General features: G+C 51.2%; 1 protein-coding gene across 10 annotated transcripts in view; it reads right to left on the bottom strand.

Moving 5' to 3' along the window:
- Positions 1-15,562: 15,562 nt before the first annotated feature.
- The window catches only part of NRF1 (nuclear respiratory factor 1), a 145,194-nt gene continuing 143,910 nt past the window's right edge, over positions 15,563-16,846 (bottom strand). For all 10 annotated transcript variants that reach the window (XM_077130340.1, XM_077129913.1, XM_077130065.1 and 7 more), the window contains one exon: positions 15,563-16,700. In XM_077130340.1, the coding sequence (XP_076986455.1) occupies positions 16,537-16,700 (164 nt within the window). In that variant the 3' untranslated portion in view covers positions 15,563-16,536. The remainder of the gene's footprint in view (positions 16,701-16,846) is intronic.

Raw genomic sequence — 16,846 nt, 5'->3', positions numbered from 1 at the left:
CCCATGCAGCATGTCCCAGAGGGCCTGCGCCAGAACCATCTGCTTAGCCGATTTTGGCACTAGCACATTTTTGCTTGTCTCTCTCTGCTCTGAGCAATCATGTGCAGTGCCAATATGGGAGAAGCGGGATGTCGCAAACAAGTCTACCTCCCCCCCTGCATCCTTGGGGCTGGGCCTGCCGGGGCCCCAGCCTGCCCCTCCTCACTGCCTCCCTTGGCCCATCTGGCTCAGCTGCTGTGTGAGGGCTGCAGCCGCAGCCCCGTGGGCAGCCAGATCGCCTTACACCGCCTGGGGCCACAGCTGAGCTGGGAGCCTGGCAATCTGAGCTGGGCCAGCAGATGGGCCGGCCTGGGGTGGGGGTGGGGGGTCACCATCTGTAGGACCAGCCTGGATGGTGCCACGGGTCAAGCTCGGCTCTCGGCACACCCTTGGGGTGAGGGCTGTGCTGGCAGCACGGGGCCTGGCTTTCTTCTGCAGGTTCTGAAGGAAGCGCCTCCTGGCAGTGGGGTTGTCCTGGGGCCCACGTCCCTGGGGCTAGAGGCTGCCCCCAGAGGGGGTCTCAGGGGAGGAGTTCTATCCCTGGGAGGTTCTGGGGCAGGTGCAATGATGTTCATGTACCACAAATGTATCCACATCCCTGGATCCCTGCATTTGGGCTGGGACTCGAACCCTTCTCTCCAGCAGGTGTTATCAGGTGTCATTACATATGTAATCTCATTAATCCCTACCACACCCTATGTGTCGGATTTTTTTTTTTTTTAAGTCATACAGAAGAGGAAACAGGCTTGGGAGAGGCCTGGCTGAAGAGGTCAGCCAGTGAGTGGCGAAGGTGGGCCGATGTGTTTCTCCAGTCACTACGCACAACTTGTGTGGGGTCAGCCTCTTCGGGGGGGTTTTGTGCTGGGAGTGTCCCCCTGCAGGGCTTGGAGGCATCTCAGACCTGAGTTTTCAGGTTGGACTGGACTTGGCAGAAATCAGGCTGAGACCTGAGCCCAATCCGTCAAAGCTGGGGAGAGCTCGGCCAGCCCTGGCTGAAGCCCAGTGACCGGTGGTCACCCAGAGGCCAGCCAGTCGGCCTGGAGCGCTGATGGACCAGGAGCTGTCAGGCCTGAAGCCACCTGCTCAGGCCCTGACTGAGCTGCTTCTCCCTGGACAGCCTCAGACAAGGACTGGTGACTTAAGTCTATAGCTAGTAAGAGCCATTTTAGGTTTCTGAGCAGGGCAGTGGTGGAGTGGGGTATGGTTGAGGCTGTCAATCGGAGGATAACAAACAAGGAACACTGATGGGCTAAACCTGCCTGCCTGCGTGCTCTAGGGACTGCCTCGGAGGGGCCAGACCATTTTTTCTACTGTTTGCTGTGTGCCACACACGGAAGAGCCCCATTCAATTCCCTCCTGTGCGTGGGGGTGGTGACTCTGTGCAGAAGCCCTTCCAAGCCCCTGCCGAGAATAGGAGCTTTTTGAAGGGATAAGGACTCCTGCCTAAGATAGGTGCCCCTGAGCGGGCCTCTCCAGTGGCCCCAGCCCCCGTCCCAGGGCCGAGCTGGCCTGCACCCCATCCTGTCTCTGTTCCTCTGCCCTCCACTCCAGGACTAAAATGGCTGATCTCCCTGAGCTCTTGCCTCCAGGGCTCTCAGCTCCAGGTCTGAAGAGCAGGGAGGGAGTACACCCATTTCTTGAGTCAGGATGATGTCTGGGATGTGGGGTGGGCACAGAGATGCAGCAAGGGGGCTTGGAAGGCCCCTAAGAGTGAGCATTTCCCTAGCACCCCTGGAACCACTGAAACATCTGGCCATGTTCTGCTGAGTAGGGAAGGGTGGTACTTCCAGGAAGCCTTGGCAGCTGCTCTCAGATCCCGGCTGGTCTGCGGCTGGGCGTGTTCTGATCATATGGTGGTGGTGGGGTGTCCTCTTCCTTGTGGCTTTGCTTCTGCTCCTCACACCTGCCCAGGTGGATGCCTTTGCTGAGCCCGGAGTGGCAGGCGCTGGTGAGGGTGTGGAGGAGCTGGCCCGGCTCCTCCAAGCCCAGCTGCCCCCAGGGGCCTAGCTCTAGTAGTCCCCGGGGAAGCCTCCGGATGTCCTTGTAATTTAGCTAGCTTGAGGTCAGGCCCCAGCTCCTGGCCTAGGTGACAAGTCACCCACTAAAGTAAGATCAACCAGGCTGGGGACAGTTGGGATGGGAGAAGATCCTCTCTTTGTCTCCCTGCCCCCCAGCCTTTGTGCCTCACCGCCCTGTAAAAGGGTACCTGAGTCGTCTTTTCCGTGTCCCCTCTGGGGCTCTGTGGCAAAAGGTTTTCCCCACTCAACAGGTACCAATCTCAATTTTGGAGATTTTTGATCTATCTGATGTCCAGCAACCACATGGGAATTCTTACAGTCTGATTTAAGTCTCTCTTGCTGCAGCAGAAAGCATTTTCTTGCCAGAGTGATAATGTCACTGGGAAGCACTCTGAACTCTGTTTTGTGGTCTTTCTCAAGAGCAGCCATTCATGCCAGGGTGCCCGAGTTTACTGCTCTCCCTCCCATGCAGGGGACTTGTCTGGGGTGTTTTAGAGCCTTTGGAGATGGCAGCTCCCCGGAGGCGCTGTGTGAACTGCATTTTTCAGACTCCTGCCCCTCCCCCACCACTCCATTTGCTTATTCAATTCAGGCCATTATCCTGGTCCCAACCCCAGCCTGGCCGGCCTCAGCTCCATGAAATGCGATCCGGCTCCATTGATCGCGGGCGGCTCTCCCCCACCCCCCCCACCCCCACCCCCGACAGCGGGGCAGGGGCTCCAGGGGCTGCAAATGAAGCCTGGTTGGCTGCTGGGGAGAAATGACCCTTCATGGTGCTCCCTCCTGCCCAGCTGCAGCCACAGGGGATGGGCAGGAATCCTAAGCCCCACCCTCCAAACACACGACCACTGTGCTGGGAGCGGGAGTGGCCTTGGCCAAGTTGCCAGGTTCTTGGGATACTGTGGGAACAAGAGAGCTCAGTGCCCGCTGGGGTCCCTGAGCTGGCTGGCCTACCCTGAGCTGTGCTGCCGCAGCTTTCAGGACCTCGCCCTTGCTCAGAGTCCTGTCACCTTCACTCCCAGACAGATTGCTGCTGCAGTGGGGTCTCTTCCTGATACCCAGGAACAGGCCACTGGTCCTGAGGGGGGCTACAGCTGCCCACCCCTCCTCCACCCCGGGAGTGAGTCCTATAATCTGCCTGGTGATCCCTACTCTGAAGATGGCCAAGGGTCTGTGTGTATCTCTGCAGTTCCCAGTTCCATCTTCCCAGAGGCACGGGAGGGAGGGGTGGTGGCAGCTCAGGGCCCCCACTGAGGACCTGTGGGATGGGCTCATGCTCCCTGACCGGCAGCTCCCACAGCCTGAGCTTACATGTTAGAAATGAGCCCACTTATGACTTGGTCACATTGCCCTGAGAGCCAGGGGCCTGTACTGCGCTAAAGGCTTGAGGTGACCTCAGGGGCCTTCACCGTTTTTAGAACCCGGCCTTAACCAGGGTGTGGGGCACAGAAGTGTGCCATCCCTGGGGTAAGTTACCTTGGGGCCTTTGGAATCAAATTGTAGCCAACTCTCCCAGGAAGTGTGTGCGTGCGTGCGTGCGTGCGTGCATGCATGTGTGTGAGTGGGGCTGGTGTGAAGGGTGTGGGTGTATTCTCCAGTGGGGAGGTGGCATGTGACTGGAGCAATGTTGTTGGCCCCCTGAGGCTGCCTGACCCCCACCCCGGTGAGAACCTCGCCCAGCAGGAGCCTCACCCAGCTGTTTGCCATCTTCAGGGAGTGGCTTTCCTCTTTGGCTTGATAGGGAGAAGCAATGATGTGTCCGGAAACTCATCTTCCCTGTGGGGTAGGGCAGCTGCCCAAGGGGAGCTGATGGGCTTTAAGCCCTGGGGAATGACATGGGAAGGGCATTCCTGGAAAGTGAGACAAGGACACGGAGTGCTTGGTAAACAGTAAAGGGGGACCCACTTGGGCTAGGGGTTGGGCCCCATTCCCAGAGCCTCCTGTTGTCAGATACCCTCTCAGGGTACCCCGAGAGCAGGTGAGCACAGCCACCTGGGAGCAGGTGAACCCATTGAGTCCTGATAGCGGCCCCCAGGTTTATCCCCTCCATCTCTGTCCAGAAGGAGGGACAGGGATGGGCAGTGGCCCACGGTGAGAGCCTGCGAGGATGAGCTTGCACACTGCGACAGCTGAGCAGGAAAGACCACATGCATGGCCTCATCCTGTCTGGGAGCACAGGTGCCACCTACCTGGCTCAGCCCGGGCTGTCCTCAGGCTTATGCCACAGCCCCTGGCTCCTGGGCCCGCTGCCGCTTGCCTCCCCCCGTTTTTGGCAATGGTAGAACTCACACTGGTGAGGTAATGGGATCCGGTGGTTCTAGACTTGCCAACTATGGTGCGAGGGCTCAGCCGGCTACTCCGCACGCTGCCACCCAGGGAGGTCCACGCCACACCGGGGCTGCTGCCCCCTGGAAGGAGGAGGTGGATCTGGTCTCCACGGTGCTGGGCAGTGGCAGAGGGTGGGTGCAGCTGGAAGTGACACTCGGTGTTTCCCTGCATCCCCCTGAGGTCACAGGTCTCTGAATCGGCTGGGAAGCCATGCTCCGGCCCACAGGGGATGCTACCAAGAGGCCTTGAGGCCCAGCTTTGCTTGAGGGTATGGCTTGGAAGGAGGAGACGGGTGGAGGAGGGAGCTAGGGGGAGGAACTTGAGTGTGAGTAAGAAGTAGTGTTTGGAGTTCAAGTGCCCTGGCCTAGCTTTTCTGGGTGATGAGGCCCCTCCCTGCCACACGGCATCCATACCTCATTGAGAGGGAGTCCCTTCTTTGGGCTGTTGGCTGGAGTCTGAGGGCAGAGAGGACAGATGGTGTGTCCACAGGCATCCAGTAATCACTTGCTGAGCAATGGAGAGAGGTAAGATGAAGGCTCTGAGACGGGACTGGGGAGGAGGGGCACGAAAGCTACAGGACTAGTCCTGAGGCACTAAAGCTGCAAGACTAGCCCTGGGGGTTGGCCTGTCGGCTGGGCTCTGCTGCTGGGTGGGCTGCAGATGGCTCAGAGCATAGTGACCAAGCCTACTCCCACCAGCCCAGAGCTGCAGGTTTCAGTGGATGCTCCGTGAAACAGCCCAGAAGTCATAGGACCTTGCTCAGGTCAGGATGGGTTGCAGTGCCCTGAGAGTCAAGCCTCTCAGGTAGGCCTGCGGGGGTGGAGGGGGGGCTAGAACCCGGAGTCTCTTTCCTGTGCCTACAGGTGACGCAGGGGCAGCTACTGTAGGAGCAGCGAGCATGGCTGAGAATTTGTGCTGTGTGGGTGTGGTCTGACCCACAGGAGACAGGTGAGTGGCACAAATACAAAGGCCTGTCCCCTGCTCTCCAGCCCCGGCCCTCCATCTCCTGGGAGACACCATTCTTCCCGCTCCAGCTGCAGCTCCAGCTGTCTCCTGCCACCAACCTCTCCTTCCCCCTCCTCTGCCCTCTTTAGTGCCTCCAGCCACTGGGGTTGATGGGTGGGGCAGACCGTCCTTAGCCCACTCCCAGCTCCCCCAGCTCCATGCAACTCAGCTGCAGCCTCTCAGGAAAAGTTGGACTCAGGCAGGAAGCTTGGGGGAGAGAAGTAGGTGGACTGAGGTGGGGAGGGCATCTCCAGAGAGGGCATCTGAACCTGGAGAAGAGAGAGGGGCTGCCCTCACACTTTCTGTAATTTTCATTAAAAAAAAAAAATCTGATAAATTATTTGGCAAGCATGGGGAGGACATGGATTTGTTCTTTGTTGCCAAACATTTATTAAGCACTAACATCTCAGGCTGTATACTGGGGATGTAGCCAGGAACACACACACAAACATTGTGCAAACAGGCAGGGCCAGAGTGTTCAGTGCTGCCATAAGCCAAGGGTATGGGGGCACCTGCTGGGACATAGGGGTGGGACAGGGTACCCTGGAGGCAGAGGCCTCTCAGCTGAGACCTGAGGAAAGGAACTTGTTCAGGAAAGCATGCAGTTTCCTTGGGACCATGGCAAGCTGAAAGGTGGGCAGTCTTGAGGGTCTTATGGGTCACATTTACTCTTCAATCTGAGGGCATTGGGGAGCCATGGAAGGCTTTAGGCAGAGGAGTGATGTGATCAGATTTGTGTTTTGATAGGATCATCCTTGCAGTTATGTGGAGAGTGAAGGGAGGGATCAGATCCGTGTTAGATCAGTGGTGGGGGCTATGGGAGTTAATCCCAGAGGGGAGAGGGTGGTCTGGAAAAGGCAGAGGCAGCCAGGGCTGGATTGGAAAGAGATAAATTCCCCAGGATGGTGTGAATGGGGAAGAGACAGGAGTCTAGATCCTTAAATGAAGAAGCTCTGTTTTTCATGGATTGTACAATTTCAATGATCACATAGTATATGTTTATATAAGATATCAATACAAAATAAATAATTAGAAAAGAAAGAGCTCTGTTCTTAAGCTTGTAACAAAACAAGGAGGCTGCCCTGAAATGCTTAGTGTGGCAATAAACCGCAGCAGTCTCGGAAGGGGGCAGGTGATGCTGTGCACAGCAGCCTCGCCCTTATGATGACTACAATCAGAATGAATTTTATAGTCAAAGCAGGCGTGGAGGTGAGCAGAGCAGGCAGCCAGGGGTGGGAGCTGACCTCCCAGGGGGCACCTCCCTCCTGTCCTTGGCTCACCCATTGTTGGCACCAGTGCCTGAAGCTGGCAGGTCTGGGGCTTGGAGGGGCAGACAAGCACGAGATTATTTTGGGGCGTTGGTGGTGGTGGAGGGGGGCTAAAGCAGAAATAGGGGCTTTGGACAAATTTGATCCTGGAAAAAGCTCCCAAGTCTTGGAGCACTTACCGAATGTGCTGAGCTCAGTGACTCCTTACAACACGGGGCAGGGTGCAGATGGGCGAGCAGGAGCGGGACGGTGAAGTGCCCGGCGCAAGGAGAGTGGTGGAGCAGGGAAGCCAAGCCCTGGCCATCGGCCTCCAGAGGCTGCAACCCGCCATCCCTCACAGCCAGAAGGGATCTGAGGGGCTGGGGGGCTGTGGCCAGTGGACACTGGTCTTCTCCTGGGCAGCCCCTGGACCTGGGCTGCTGCCCTGCCCTGGGAGCCTTGGGAGCTGGGGAAGCAGAACCAGAAACAGGGTGGGGGATAAGCAAAAATGGTGGGGAGGCCCCCACAGGGAGGAGTGACCGGGCACCACCCCTGCCTCCCAGAGGGGCTCCTGTCCTTGACCTGCCCTACCCCTCCCTGACTGTCCTTCACACTAATCTGACCATGGCACCCCCGCTGTCGCCCCCACCCACAGGATAAACCCAAGCGCCTTACCTGGTTTCTCAGCCCTGGGTGCCCTGGCCCTGTCATGAGGCCACCCTCCCCCACCCCGTCACCCTCCTTTCTTTTCATGCCCTGCTAAGAGGAAATTATGTGTGGCTCTCTTGCAACCTCATCTTTCTCTTGCCAACTTTCCTGCCACACGTCCACTCTCCGCATCCTTCGAACATCCTTTGAACTGTCCTCTTAGGCCACTTCTCTCCAATGTTCTCTGTCCACTTCTCCCAGAGTATTGACCCCCTGACTGAAATCATGCCTCCTCAGTTGACTGGAAGCTCTTCGGGGCCAGCCTGTGCCTCCCGCATATTTCCATGCTCAGCACCTGGTATGATGCAGGGTACCCTGGGGGTCCACAGACCTGGGCACCGAGTTCCAGCTTCCCTTGCACCGTGTGGCCGTGGACACCTCCAGGGTCCTGGTGGCCTCCTGAGCCCCAAATGGAAGAAGCCCTCAGGCATGGCTAGCCCAGAGCATCGCTGAGGTCATAGGAAGGCCTGGAGACACTGCCCCAGGTCACAGCTGGGCAGATGGCCCTAAGCTGGGGAACCCATTTCCCACAGGGGTCCTGAGGGCTGAGGCAGCAGGAACCTCACAAAACAGTTCTTCCAGGCTGGGCAGCTGGGGCCTAGGCACCTTTAGCAGCACAGAGTAAGTGTCCTCAGGCTTAGTGCCACCAAGACCACCTGTGATGGGCTCCTAGCAAACATCAGCCTTAAATGCTGGAAGAATCCAGCTGCAATGAGCCAACTGATTTTGCATGCTAATAGCAAAGGACTGAACTTGCTCTGAGGCTCCAGGTACAGGGTGGAGGAGCCAGCACATGGGACCACAGTGATACAACTGCTGGGCAGCATGGACAGAGGGCCCTGGAGTGGTACAGACAGGAGGTGGGCCTGTGGCCAGAGAAGGAATGGCCTCCAGAGCTGGGGTGGTCCAGCGGGGGTTGAGTGAAGGCAGGACTTAAACTGAGCTGTGTAGGAGAGGATGGAGATGGACAAACCGAAGTGGGAAGACGCAGGCTCCAGGAAGGGGAACTAGTATGGACAGAGTATGCAGCCTGGAAGGAACAAGCCATAGCCAAGTGGTGGCAGGAGATTCATGTCAGAGAATAGCGGAGATAAAGGCTGGAGCCCAGAACACTCACCCCTAAGGGACTGCCATTTGCCACCAGGAGAAGGGCAGAGCAGGCATGTGGGGCACAGCCAGGACCGTGCAGAGCAGTGGTTCTCATCAGGGGGCAATCCTGTCCCCTGGAGAAATTTGCCAATGTCCACAGACAGTTTTGGCTGTCACAACTGGGGGGTGCTACTGGCGCGCATAGGCTGAGGATCGGGATGCTGCTTAATATCTCATAGTGCAGAGCCCCTCAACATAGAATTATCCAGCTCAAAATGTCGATAGCGCCAAGGTTGAGAAACCCTGCTGCAGAGTGGTGGGTTAGCAAGTTGACACCTGAGAAGTGCTGAAGTCCTGTGTTTAGGTTAGAAAAAAATCAATTGTGCAAGGGCAAAAATGGAGGAGACCTGATTGTACTGAAATGAATGTAGAAGGACAGAGCTGGTGACTTTGGTTAACGACCTGGGGTACACTGAAGGGGAAAGCAGGCAGGTCATTGGGAGATGAGCCTGCTGCAAGCCCTGGGGTGAGCAGACCAGGTCTGTGCCTTGGTCAGTTTCAGTGGGGCTGCCTCGGAGAGTCGGACCAGAACATCGACGGTCCAGGAATCCAGGTGTCCATCTCAGATTACTTTGCTTGGTGATATATCTAAAGAGATACATATAGTTTTAAATTCAGTTTGTTTTGGTTTTCATTGGGAGGATCAGTCAGGAAATCTAGTCCACTCAACTATTGGAAACCACTCACCGATCTCCAGGAGAAGTTGAAACGAGATTTTAACCATGAAAAGATTTGGGTGGAAATATGAAGGCTATTTTCAAATATTTGCAGATGGAATGAGATATTTGCAATTCTCCGTGACTCAGGACAATGGGACCAGGAGCGATAGGTGGTCTTTATGGAGAGGCAGATTCTGTTTTGTCCAACAGAGTAACTTTCTGACTGGTAGATGGGGCCTGTGATTAATGAAGGGGATGCTCGCCATCTCTGGAGATGTTTAAACAAGGGTATTGGGGTGTGGTGGGATGGCTAGACCAGTGCCAAGTTTATGCTTAGGTCAGTTCCTAACCCAATTTGGGATCTTTCACAGTTCCCTAAACTCATCAGCCTTATCTAGGCCTTATTCGGTTCACACCTATTTACACAGCTTTTAAAATGTATGTCAGTGCTACTGTGATGAAAATACTGTAAATCTGGAGTTTTGCGTTTATGTCTTTTCTCAAACAGCAGATACTGAAAAGCCAGTCCCTATAGTAGTTGGGGCTGCTGGGCTGTGGGTTCTTGTCTTTTGTGCCAGCCCTTTATGAGGGGTTCTTGAAGCTTCACTGCAGGGGTTGGTCCAGGATTGCCCCAAACCTTTCAGGAATGGCAGGCCTCCCTACACTGGCTCCATGAGGGAGTGAGAGCCCTGCAGGAAAGGCCTTTGGACATGGTGCTGGAGGCGGCAAAAAAAGCTTCCTCTTCCCAGCCAGGGCTCCCCTGTCCAGCTCCATCAATGGAGATACTTCTGGAGAGTGTCTTTTTTTATTGTAAATCTTAACAAACATTCAAACATTCTTGACATACAAACAGTCTATACATGGTGTACAATCAATGGCTCACAATATCATCACATAATTGTGTATTCATCACCATGATCATTTTTTTTGAACATTTGCATTTCTTCAGCAAAAGAAATAAGGAAAAAAAAAAAACTCGTAACTAACCATACCCCTTACCCTCTCATTGACCACTAGTATTTCTGTCTACTCATTTTATTTTAACCTTTGTTCCCCCTATTATTTGTTTATTTTTTGCCCATATTTTTTTTTTCATTTGTCTATCCCCTAGATAAAAAGATTAGATATAAGGTTTCATAATCACATAGTTAAATTGTAAAAGCTGTATCATTATAGAATCATCTTCAAGAAACAAGGCTACTGGAACACAGCTGTACAGTTTCAGGTACTTCCCTCTAGCCATGTGAATACACCATAAACTAAAAAGGGGATAGCTATATAATGTGTAAGAATAACCTCCAAGATAACCTTTTGACTCTTTGAAATCTCTCAGTCACTGACCCTTTATTTTGTCTCATTCTTCTCTTCCCCATTTTGGTAGAGAAGGTTTTCTCCATTCCTTGATGCTGAGTCCCAGTGCACCCCAGGATCTCTGTCCCACGTTGCCAGGGAGGTTTACACACCTGGGAGTCATGACCCATGTAAAGGGGGGGAGGGCAGTGACTTAGAGAGAGGCCACATCTAAGCAACAAAAGAGGTTTTCTGGGGATGACTCTTAGGCCTAATGTTAAGTAGGCTTAGCCTATCCTTTGAAGGGATAAGTTTCACAGGGCTTGGCCCATTGATTTGGTTGTCTCCACAGCTTGCAAGAATATCAGGAATTTGAAGTGTTTTGGGTGTGCCTTCTGCTCCTGATGACATCTTCCTTGCCTGTCCTGGGCCCCTCCACCCCCACCCCGCTTTCTGGAAGCCATTCTTCTGCTTCCTTTTCTGTCCAGGGAAGGCAGTGTAGGGACAGGGAAGGGCTCATGTGCTTTTAGGACCTGAGGAAGAAGGAAAACTTCCTGTAGAGCTTGTCAGGGGAGGTGAGTTGCAGGCAGGGGAGGAACTGGGGAGGCTGATCCTTTTATGTAGATTTGTATCTTTTACAGTTGGGTATAAATAGAATTCTTCATTGCCACTGACTGACCCACAAATCTGAGGTGTCTTCTTTATGAAACCCCAAAGGCATTTAAATCAGTGGGTTTAAACACAACGTGGTTTTAAGTTTTGCAGTCATTACCCTTACCATGTCGTGTTGACTCTCCCTTTTAGTTCCTTAATGACATCTTGGGTGGATTCCATAACTTTGTAAACACTTTCCATCATTGAGTTCAGTTCACTTCGGAGCTTTTTGATGCCCCCTGTGAGGGAAGGCAGGACCTGCTGTATGAGGGATGGGAGTATGGCCTGTCTTGGCAGTGCCTTTCCTCTCTCCTCTGAGTCCGTGTCCTCCAGGATTAGGGGGTGAAAGGTGGTAGGCAGGTGAGGAGGACGGGAAAGTTTAGGCAGCAATCCTAATAGCCAATGACCCTTATAGTTCCTCTCCCTTTTTCCCACTGGTTTTCTGGGAGGGACCAGAGGGTTATGGCAGGGTGGGTTTAGCAGCCTCTTAGTAAGCCCTGGTGGAGGCAACTGGCTCCTATGGTTGGGCTGTTCTCTTGAAAATGTGGGGGTTCAAATGTAGGGGAGGACTTGTGGTCCTCAGTGGTGCCTCCTGATCACCAGTTCCAGGGAACAAGGAGAGTCCCAGCAGCCTCCCATCATGCCCATTTCAGACAGCTTACCAGTTGATGGTTGCTCACTGTACTTGAAGCATTGACCCCCATAGTTGGACAATGTGTTGCCTCCTTTTATTTGGTTGTGATTTCTCATTCCTATGTGCTTATTTCATTGTATGCATCTTTTATATAACCTTCAACTTACTTTTTGGGAAGAAATGTTAAAAACAACTCTTTGTGATGATGAAAACATTCTACATTGTATTATGGTGATGGTTGCACAACTCTGTAAGTATACTAAAGGCCACTGGATTGTACACTTTAAACTGGTGAACTTAATGGTGTGCAAATGTATTTCAATAAAGCTGTTTTTAAAAAAATTGCCTTGAGGTCATTGGGGATTGTGGGAGTGGGGACATAGGACACAGTGTTGGTTAAAGGAAGCACACTAACCCTGATGACCCCACATGGGGGGAGGACCCTGCAGCCTGGTTTGTAGGCCAATCAGATACACTCTTCCGAGACTGTGGCTGAGAGTTGGGGATGCGTTCTCTCCTGGTGGTGGCGTCAGGAGGCTCCTCCTGCAGCCCTGGTCCGCTGGAATTAGAGTTCCCCTTTGCTCAGGTCACCTCCCAGGTTTCTGCTGTTCACACCTGGAAGGGTTTTGACCCAGTCACCTGGTAGTGGTCAGGCACTTTGCTGCATAATATCATTCAGTCTTCACAGGTGTGCAGGGGCAAAGCTCCGTTCATGGAGCTTTGCCCCTGCACACCTGCACCTGGTTTCTCATTGTAAAATAGTATCTTAAGTCACCTACTTCATTGGGAGAAGCAAAGGACTCAGCTTGGGCAACCAGATTGTGGGTGGGTGATAAAGTCCCATGAATGGTTATTCCTTGACCATGTAGTTTGCTACTTGGCCATACCTAAGAACCCTGGGGCCCAGGGTAAAGAATCCTTATATGGTTAGTCTACCTTAAATTTAGATTACCTTAAAGAGAAAATGTTTTTTCTTTCCAAAATAAAGCTTTACAGCTGCTTTCTGCAATGATTTTGGCAAATTTGGTAAACTCCCTAATTGATTAGTTTCTTTGGCTTAAACATTGCTCTTTATTAAAGTGAGGGCAGGAAGAGCTCATTGGAGAACACTGTGAAATAAAGGGAATGAACCCCATCAAAAGTCAGAAGTCTGGGCTGGATGTGAAGCGTGGTTAGTCTTATGTGGCTGCGACCTCTATACCTCCACACTTTAATGTCCAAAGCCTACATGAAAGGTGATGGCTGATGTTCCTTTTAGCTTTAAAATTGTCTTCCTTACAACAGCATAAGAATGCTGAAATGATGTTTGGGGCTTAGGACCAACTGATGATTTCACAATTTCACTCCTTTGCCAAGGTTTGACTTGGCTGAAGCCTTGCCAAGTGGTTCAAGATTTATTGTTAACCGATCTCTTGTGCTTGGGCCCTGAAGCTTTTGAAGAAAAAAGTGTAACTGCTCATGCCGACAAATGTGTTCAGGCACCGACATCTTCACTGCTCTTCACCCAATCAAGGTATCACAGGGCCAGATTTTTCTTAGGAATAAAATCAAGATTATTTTCTTATTCAGAAAATTAAAAGTGATTAAGACTGTGGGGGGATGGATGTTCTGGTTCCCTGAATTTTCTGATGGAGTAAAGAACCACTAGGAAACTAGGTTAACATACCTGATGAGATGCACTGAGTGCCTGCTACATGCAATCTCATGTGTGTGTGTGAGATGCTGCTGCTGCTGCTGCTGAAAAGGCCTGCTACTGGGAGGCTGTTCCAGGTACAGTGAGCCCTGTAAAAGGACTATGATGCAATCCTTATGACAGTCTCCAAAAACAATGACCATTGGAAGGGGCTGCATTTTGCACATGGGCTGAGTTCACGAAAACACTTGGAGGAAACTTTTTAAAAAACAATCCTGACATGCCCATTTCGCTGCTACTTGCCCGTGTGTGGCTGACACAAAAAGCAGGGATTCTAGAGACCAACACATCGGAGTTTAATCCCAGTAAGACTACAGTGAAGACAGATAAAAAAAAGCAGTCTAGATAACCCAGCATTCTATGGATGGCCAATAGCAGTCATATTTGGTTGACTTTCTCTGATCCATCCTCTCTGGTGGAAAGTTGATAGTGTGCCATTTGTGCAAGAAGTGGGAGAGGTAGGTAATTGGTTTCATTGAACCACAAGTAATTGGTTTTATTGAAAACCCTTCCTTGCCTCCCCCATTCAGTTATTTCTAATCATCATCACCAGGAAACGAACCAAAAGATCCAACAAAAAGGGGTGGAGATGGCCAGGCTGAGGCACAGAGTTTGCACAAGCATGGAGGTGCAGACTACTGGGAAACTTAGGAAGGGCTTGAAGCTAGAAAGAATTGCCATGTTAAGGCAGTGAGCTGTGTGGGAAACCCAAGAATGAGGACATAAGGAGACAATTAAAGGTTTGGGGCCTATGATTCGTAGAGAACGATCCATTCCAATATTAAACAATGCTCATGTAGGGAGATTATACAGAGGCACCATCACCCACCCTGATATGATATAAACTCCTAAAAAAAAAAATTTCAGGGTAGAAGCTTTCAAATTGTCTTCAGGATTTTTCAAGGTAGATCCCCCCTGCCCCCTCTTCTCATTATATAACACCAGTGGGAGGAGGTGGAGTGTTTGTTTGGGGGGAAAAAACAAAACACAAACACAAAAACACCAAAAGACCTCAAAACCCAGATTTCATGGAGCTGCTGTGGTGATGGTGGCTGGGCGGGAGTTCCTGATACTTTCTCAGCTCCCACCTTACGGAGTTTTGCTAAAGCTCCAAGAAACACAGATTGAAAACTACTGATCTTGAGTACAAGCAACTTTTTAAATAGAAAAAGCCACCCCAAATGATAGCTGTTCTTGCTTAAGAGGCCACGAGTTCCTAAAGAGATGAACAGTTCCACTTCCTGTTGCCACATTTTTAACTATTTATTGAATGAGGCAGTAATAGACAATGGAAAACAACACAGAATCCATGCTCTGCTACTGGGGTTTTGCTTTTTTTCTTTTTGGCAATTTCTCAAACTATTAGGAGGTTATTTTACCACAAAGGAACATGGACTTTAAAGTCCCTGGACAGCTTCACAATGACGATAAAAAATAATTAAAAAAATAAGAAATTGTTTAGGGCTATTTATATGTAAATTTCCCTTCCCTCCCCCCATTATGTACAGAAAAAAACATATAAAGAACATTGGGTAGTTTTATATAAAACAAGCAAATACAAGAATTTGAAACTTTCTCAAAGGCTGAGCAAGACATGAAGAATCTTTTAATGTCGCATTAAAAAAACACATTAAATACACTTGCACACACATGGGGAGATCAGGGAGGGGAGGGGAAGAGTTGTCCCTGTACTCAAGGAGCAGAGATTTGGCCTGTTGAGAAGTCAGGTGAATTTAGCCGCTGTAGATTCAGGGCTTGCAGCTGAGAAATTGCAGAATTTAGTAGTTAAAAAGAACACCTAGACCAATCAACATCTGTGAGTAGGAAAGCTTTGCAGGGGTTGGGCCCACCAGGATGCACTTGGAAAATGTGCCTACAAATTCAGAGTTCCTTCCGAAGTGGGGCCTGAACCAGGGGCGCAGGAAACACCCTCAGTCCTTTTCTCTTCTAACACACCAACGTGATGTGATGGCCAGCCTCATGTGAGCCAGGTGGACCTTTCAGTACCAGAGTCTTTTCTGGAGAGCTATTGAAGGAAAGGAGAAAAATGGCTCCTACTGGTGTATTGTGGTCTGTGAAGGTTTTTCTCTCCCTCCTTCCTTTGCCCTTCCGCCCCCTCCCGCCCCCCCCCCCCCACTCTTCCCAAGCACCCACAGGCACACTCATGCGCACAGGCTCCTCAATCCCTTAATACTTCTGTTACCTTCAGTTCATACACTTGACCAATTCAGGACTGACCTTAAAACCAAAGCATCATTTTAAGAGTCATGAGATCAGGAAGGCTTCCTGGGAAGGGGAAGAAATGCGAAACTGAGGAAAACCTTCTTGTCCCTGTCTGGGAGCTTTAAGGACATTCACCTGCCTATGGCAAGGTCGGCACCTGGGCCAGCCCAATGAGCATCTAAGCTGCCAGACCACATGGCCCCTGGACCCTGCACACAAATTTTCTGGACCCTACCCTATCCTGGAACCTCCTTCCTTAGCTGAGTCTAGTGGGGAGAATTCTGGGCAGCCACTGGGAGGCAGCTTTGGTGTAGGGCATGGTCACCTCCTCCTGAGTTTGTCAGTAGCTCAACGCATGACCCTGGTATGAACAAAAACCGGGTGACTGTGTCTGGCCACGTACCCTACCACCCACTAAACTGGGTGAATTATTTTTCCACAGCTCACCTTGATTTCATACAGATAATTCCATGCGGGTTTCATATATATATATATATATATATATACATATATATATATATATGTATATATATATATATGTAAATGTGTGTGTCCATATGTACACATATACATATATTCACACTCACACACACACACACATAAGTATACACACACGTTTCCGCAGAAATAAGTCCTGCCACAATTTGGCTTTTTCAGGATAGTGAAACTGACAGTGCAGTATCTTGTTCCACTGATCCAAGAAAATCAAGAGTGGTGCTTAAAAAAATGCAATTCCAAAATCTGCTGCCTTTCTTCCTTTTAAAAAAAAAAAGGTTAACAAAACGTTTCTTCCAAAGTCGAGAGACTTCATTCCATTTGATTGCACCTCTGCAAACGTGTAAAAAATCTTGAAGTAGAATAGAAAATGAAGCCATGATATGGCTGCATGTCATTGTTCCAATGTCACCACTTCTACAGCCTGGCCGTCCATGGTGACTGTGCTGTCCGATATCCTGGTGGTAACAGGGGCCATAGCCACCTGCACAGGCCCGTTGCCCTGGGCCAGACTGGTCACCACTGTCTGGTACATGCTCACAGGGATCTGGACGAGGCCTGGGGAGACAAAGTGCGGACATGTAAGGATCATGTTCAGGTCCCCAGAGGCTGGCTGGACAGGGGCCACCAGTGCTCACCCTTCAGGGCACCACTGATCGCCAGACCCAGGTAATCATACACCCATTGTCTAAGCAAAAACAAAT

The sequence above is a fragment of the Tamandua tetradactyla genome, chromosome 1, assembly GCF_023851605.1.
Source record: "Tamandua tetradactyla isolate mTamTet1 chromosome 1, mTamTet1.pri, whole genome shotgun sequence".
Taxonomy (NCBI): Eukaryota; Metazoa; Chordata; class Mammalia; order Pilosa; family Myrmecophagidae; genus Tamandua; species Tamandua tetradactyla.
Note: the sequence above shows the minus strand (reverse complement) of the source record. Positions and strands in the feature narration are given on the sequence as shown.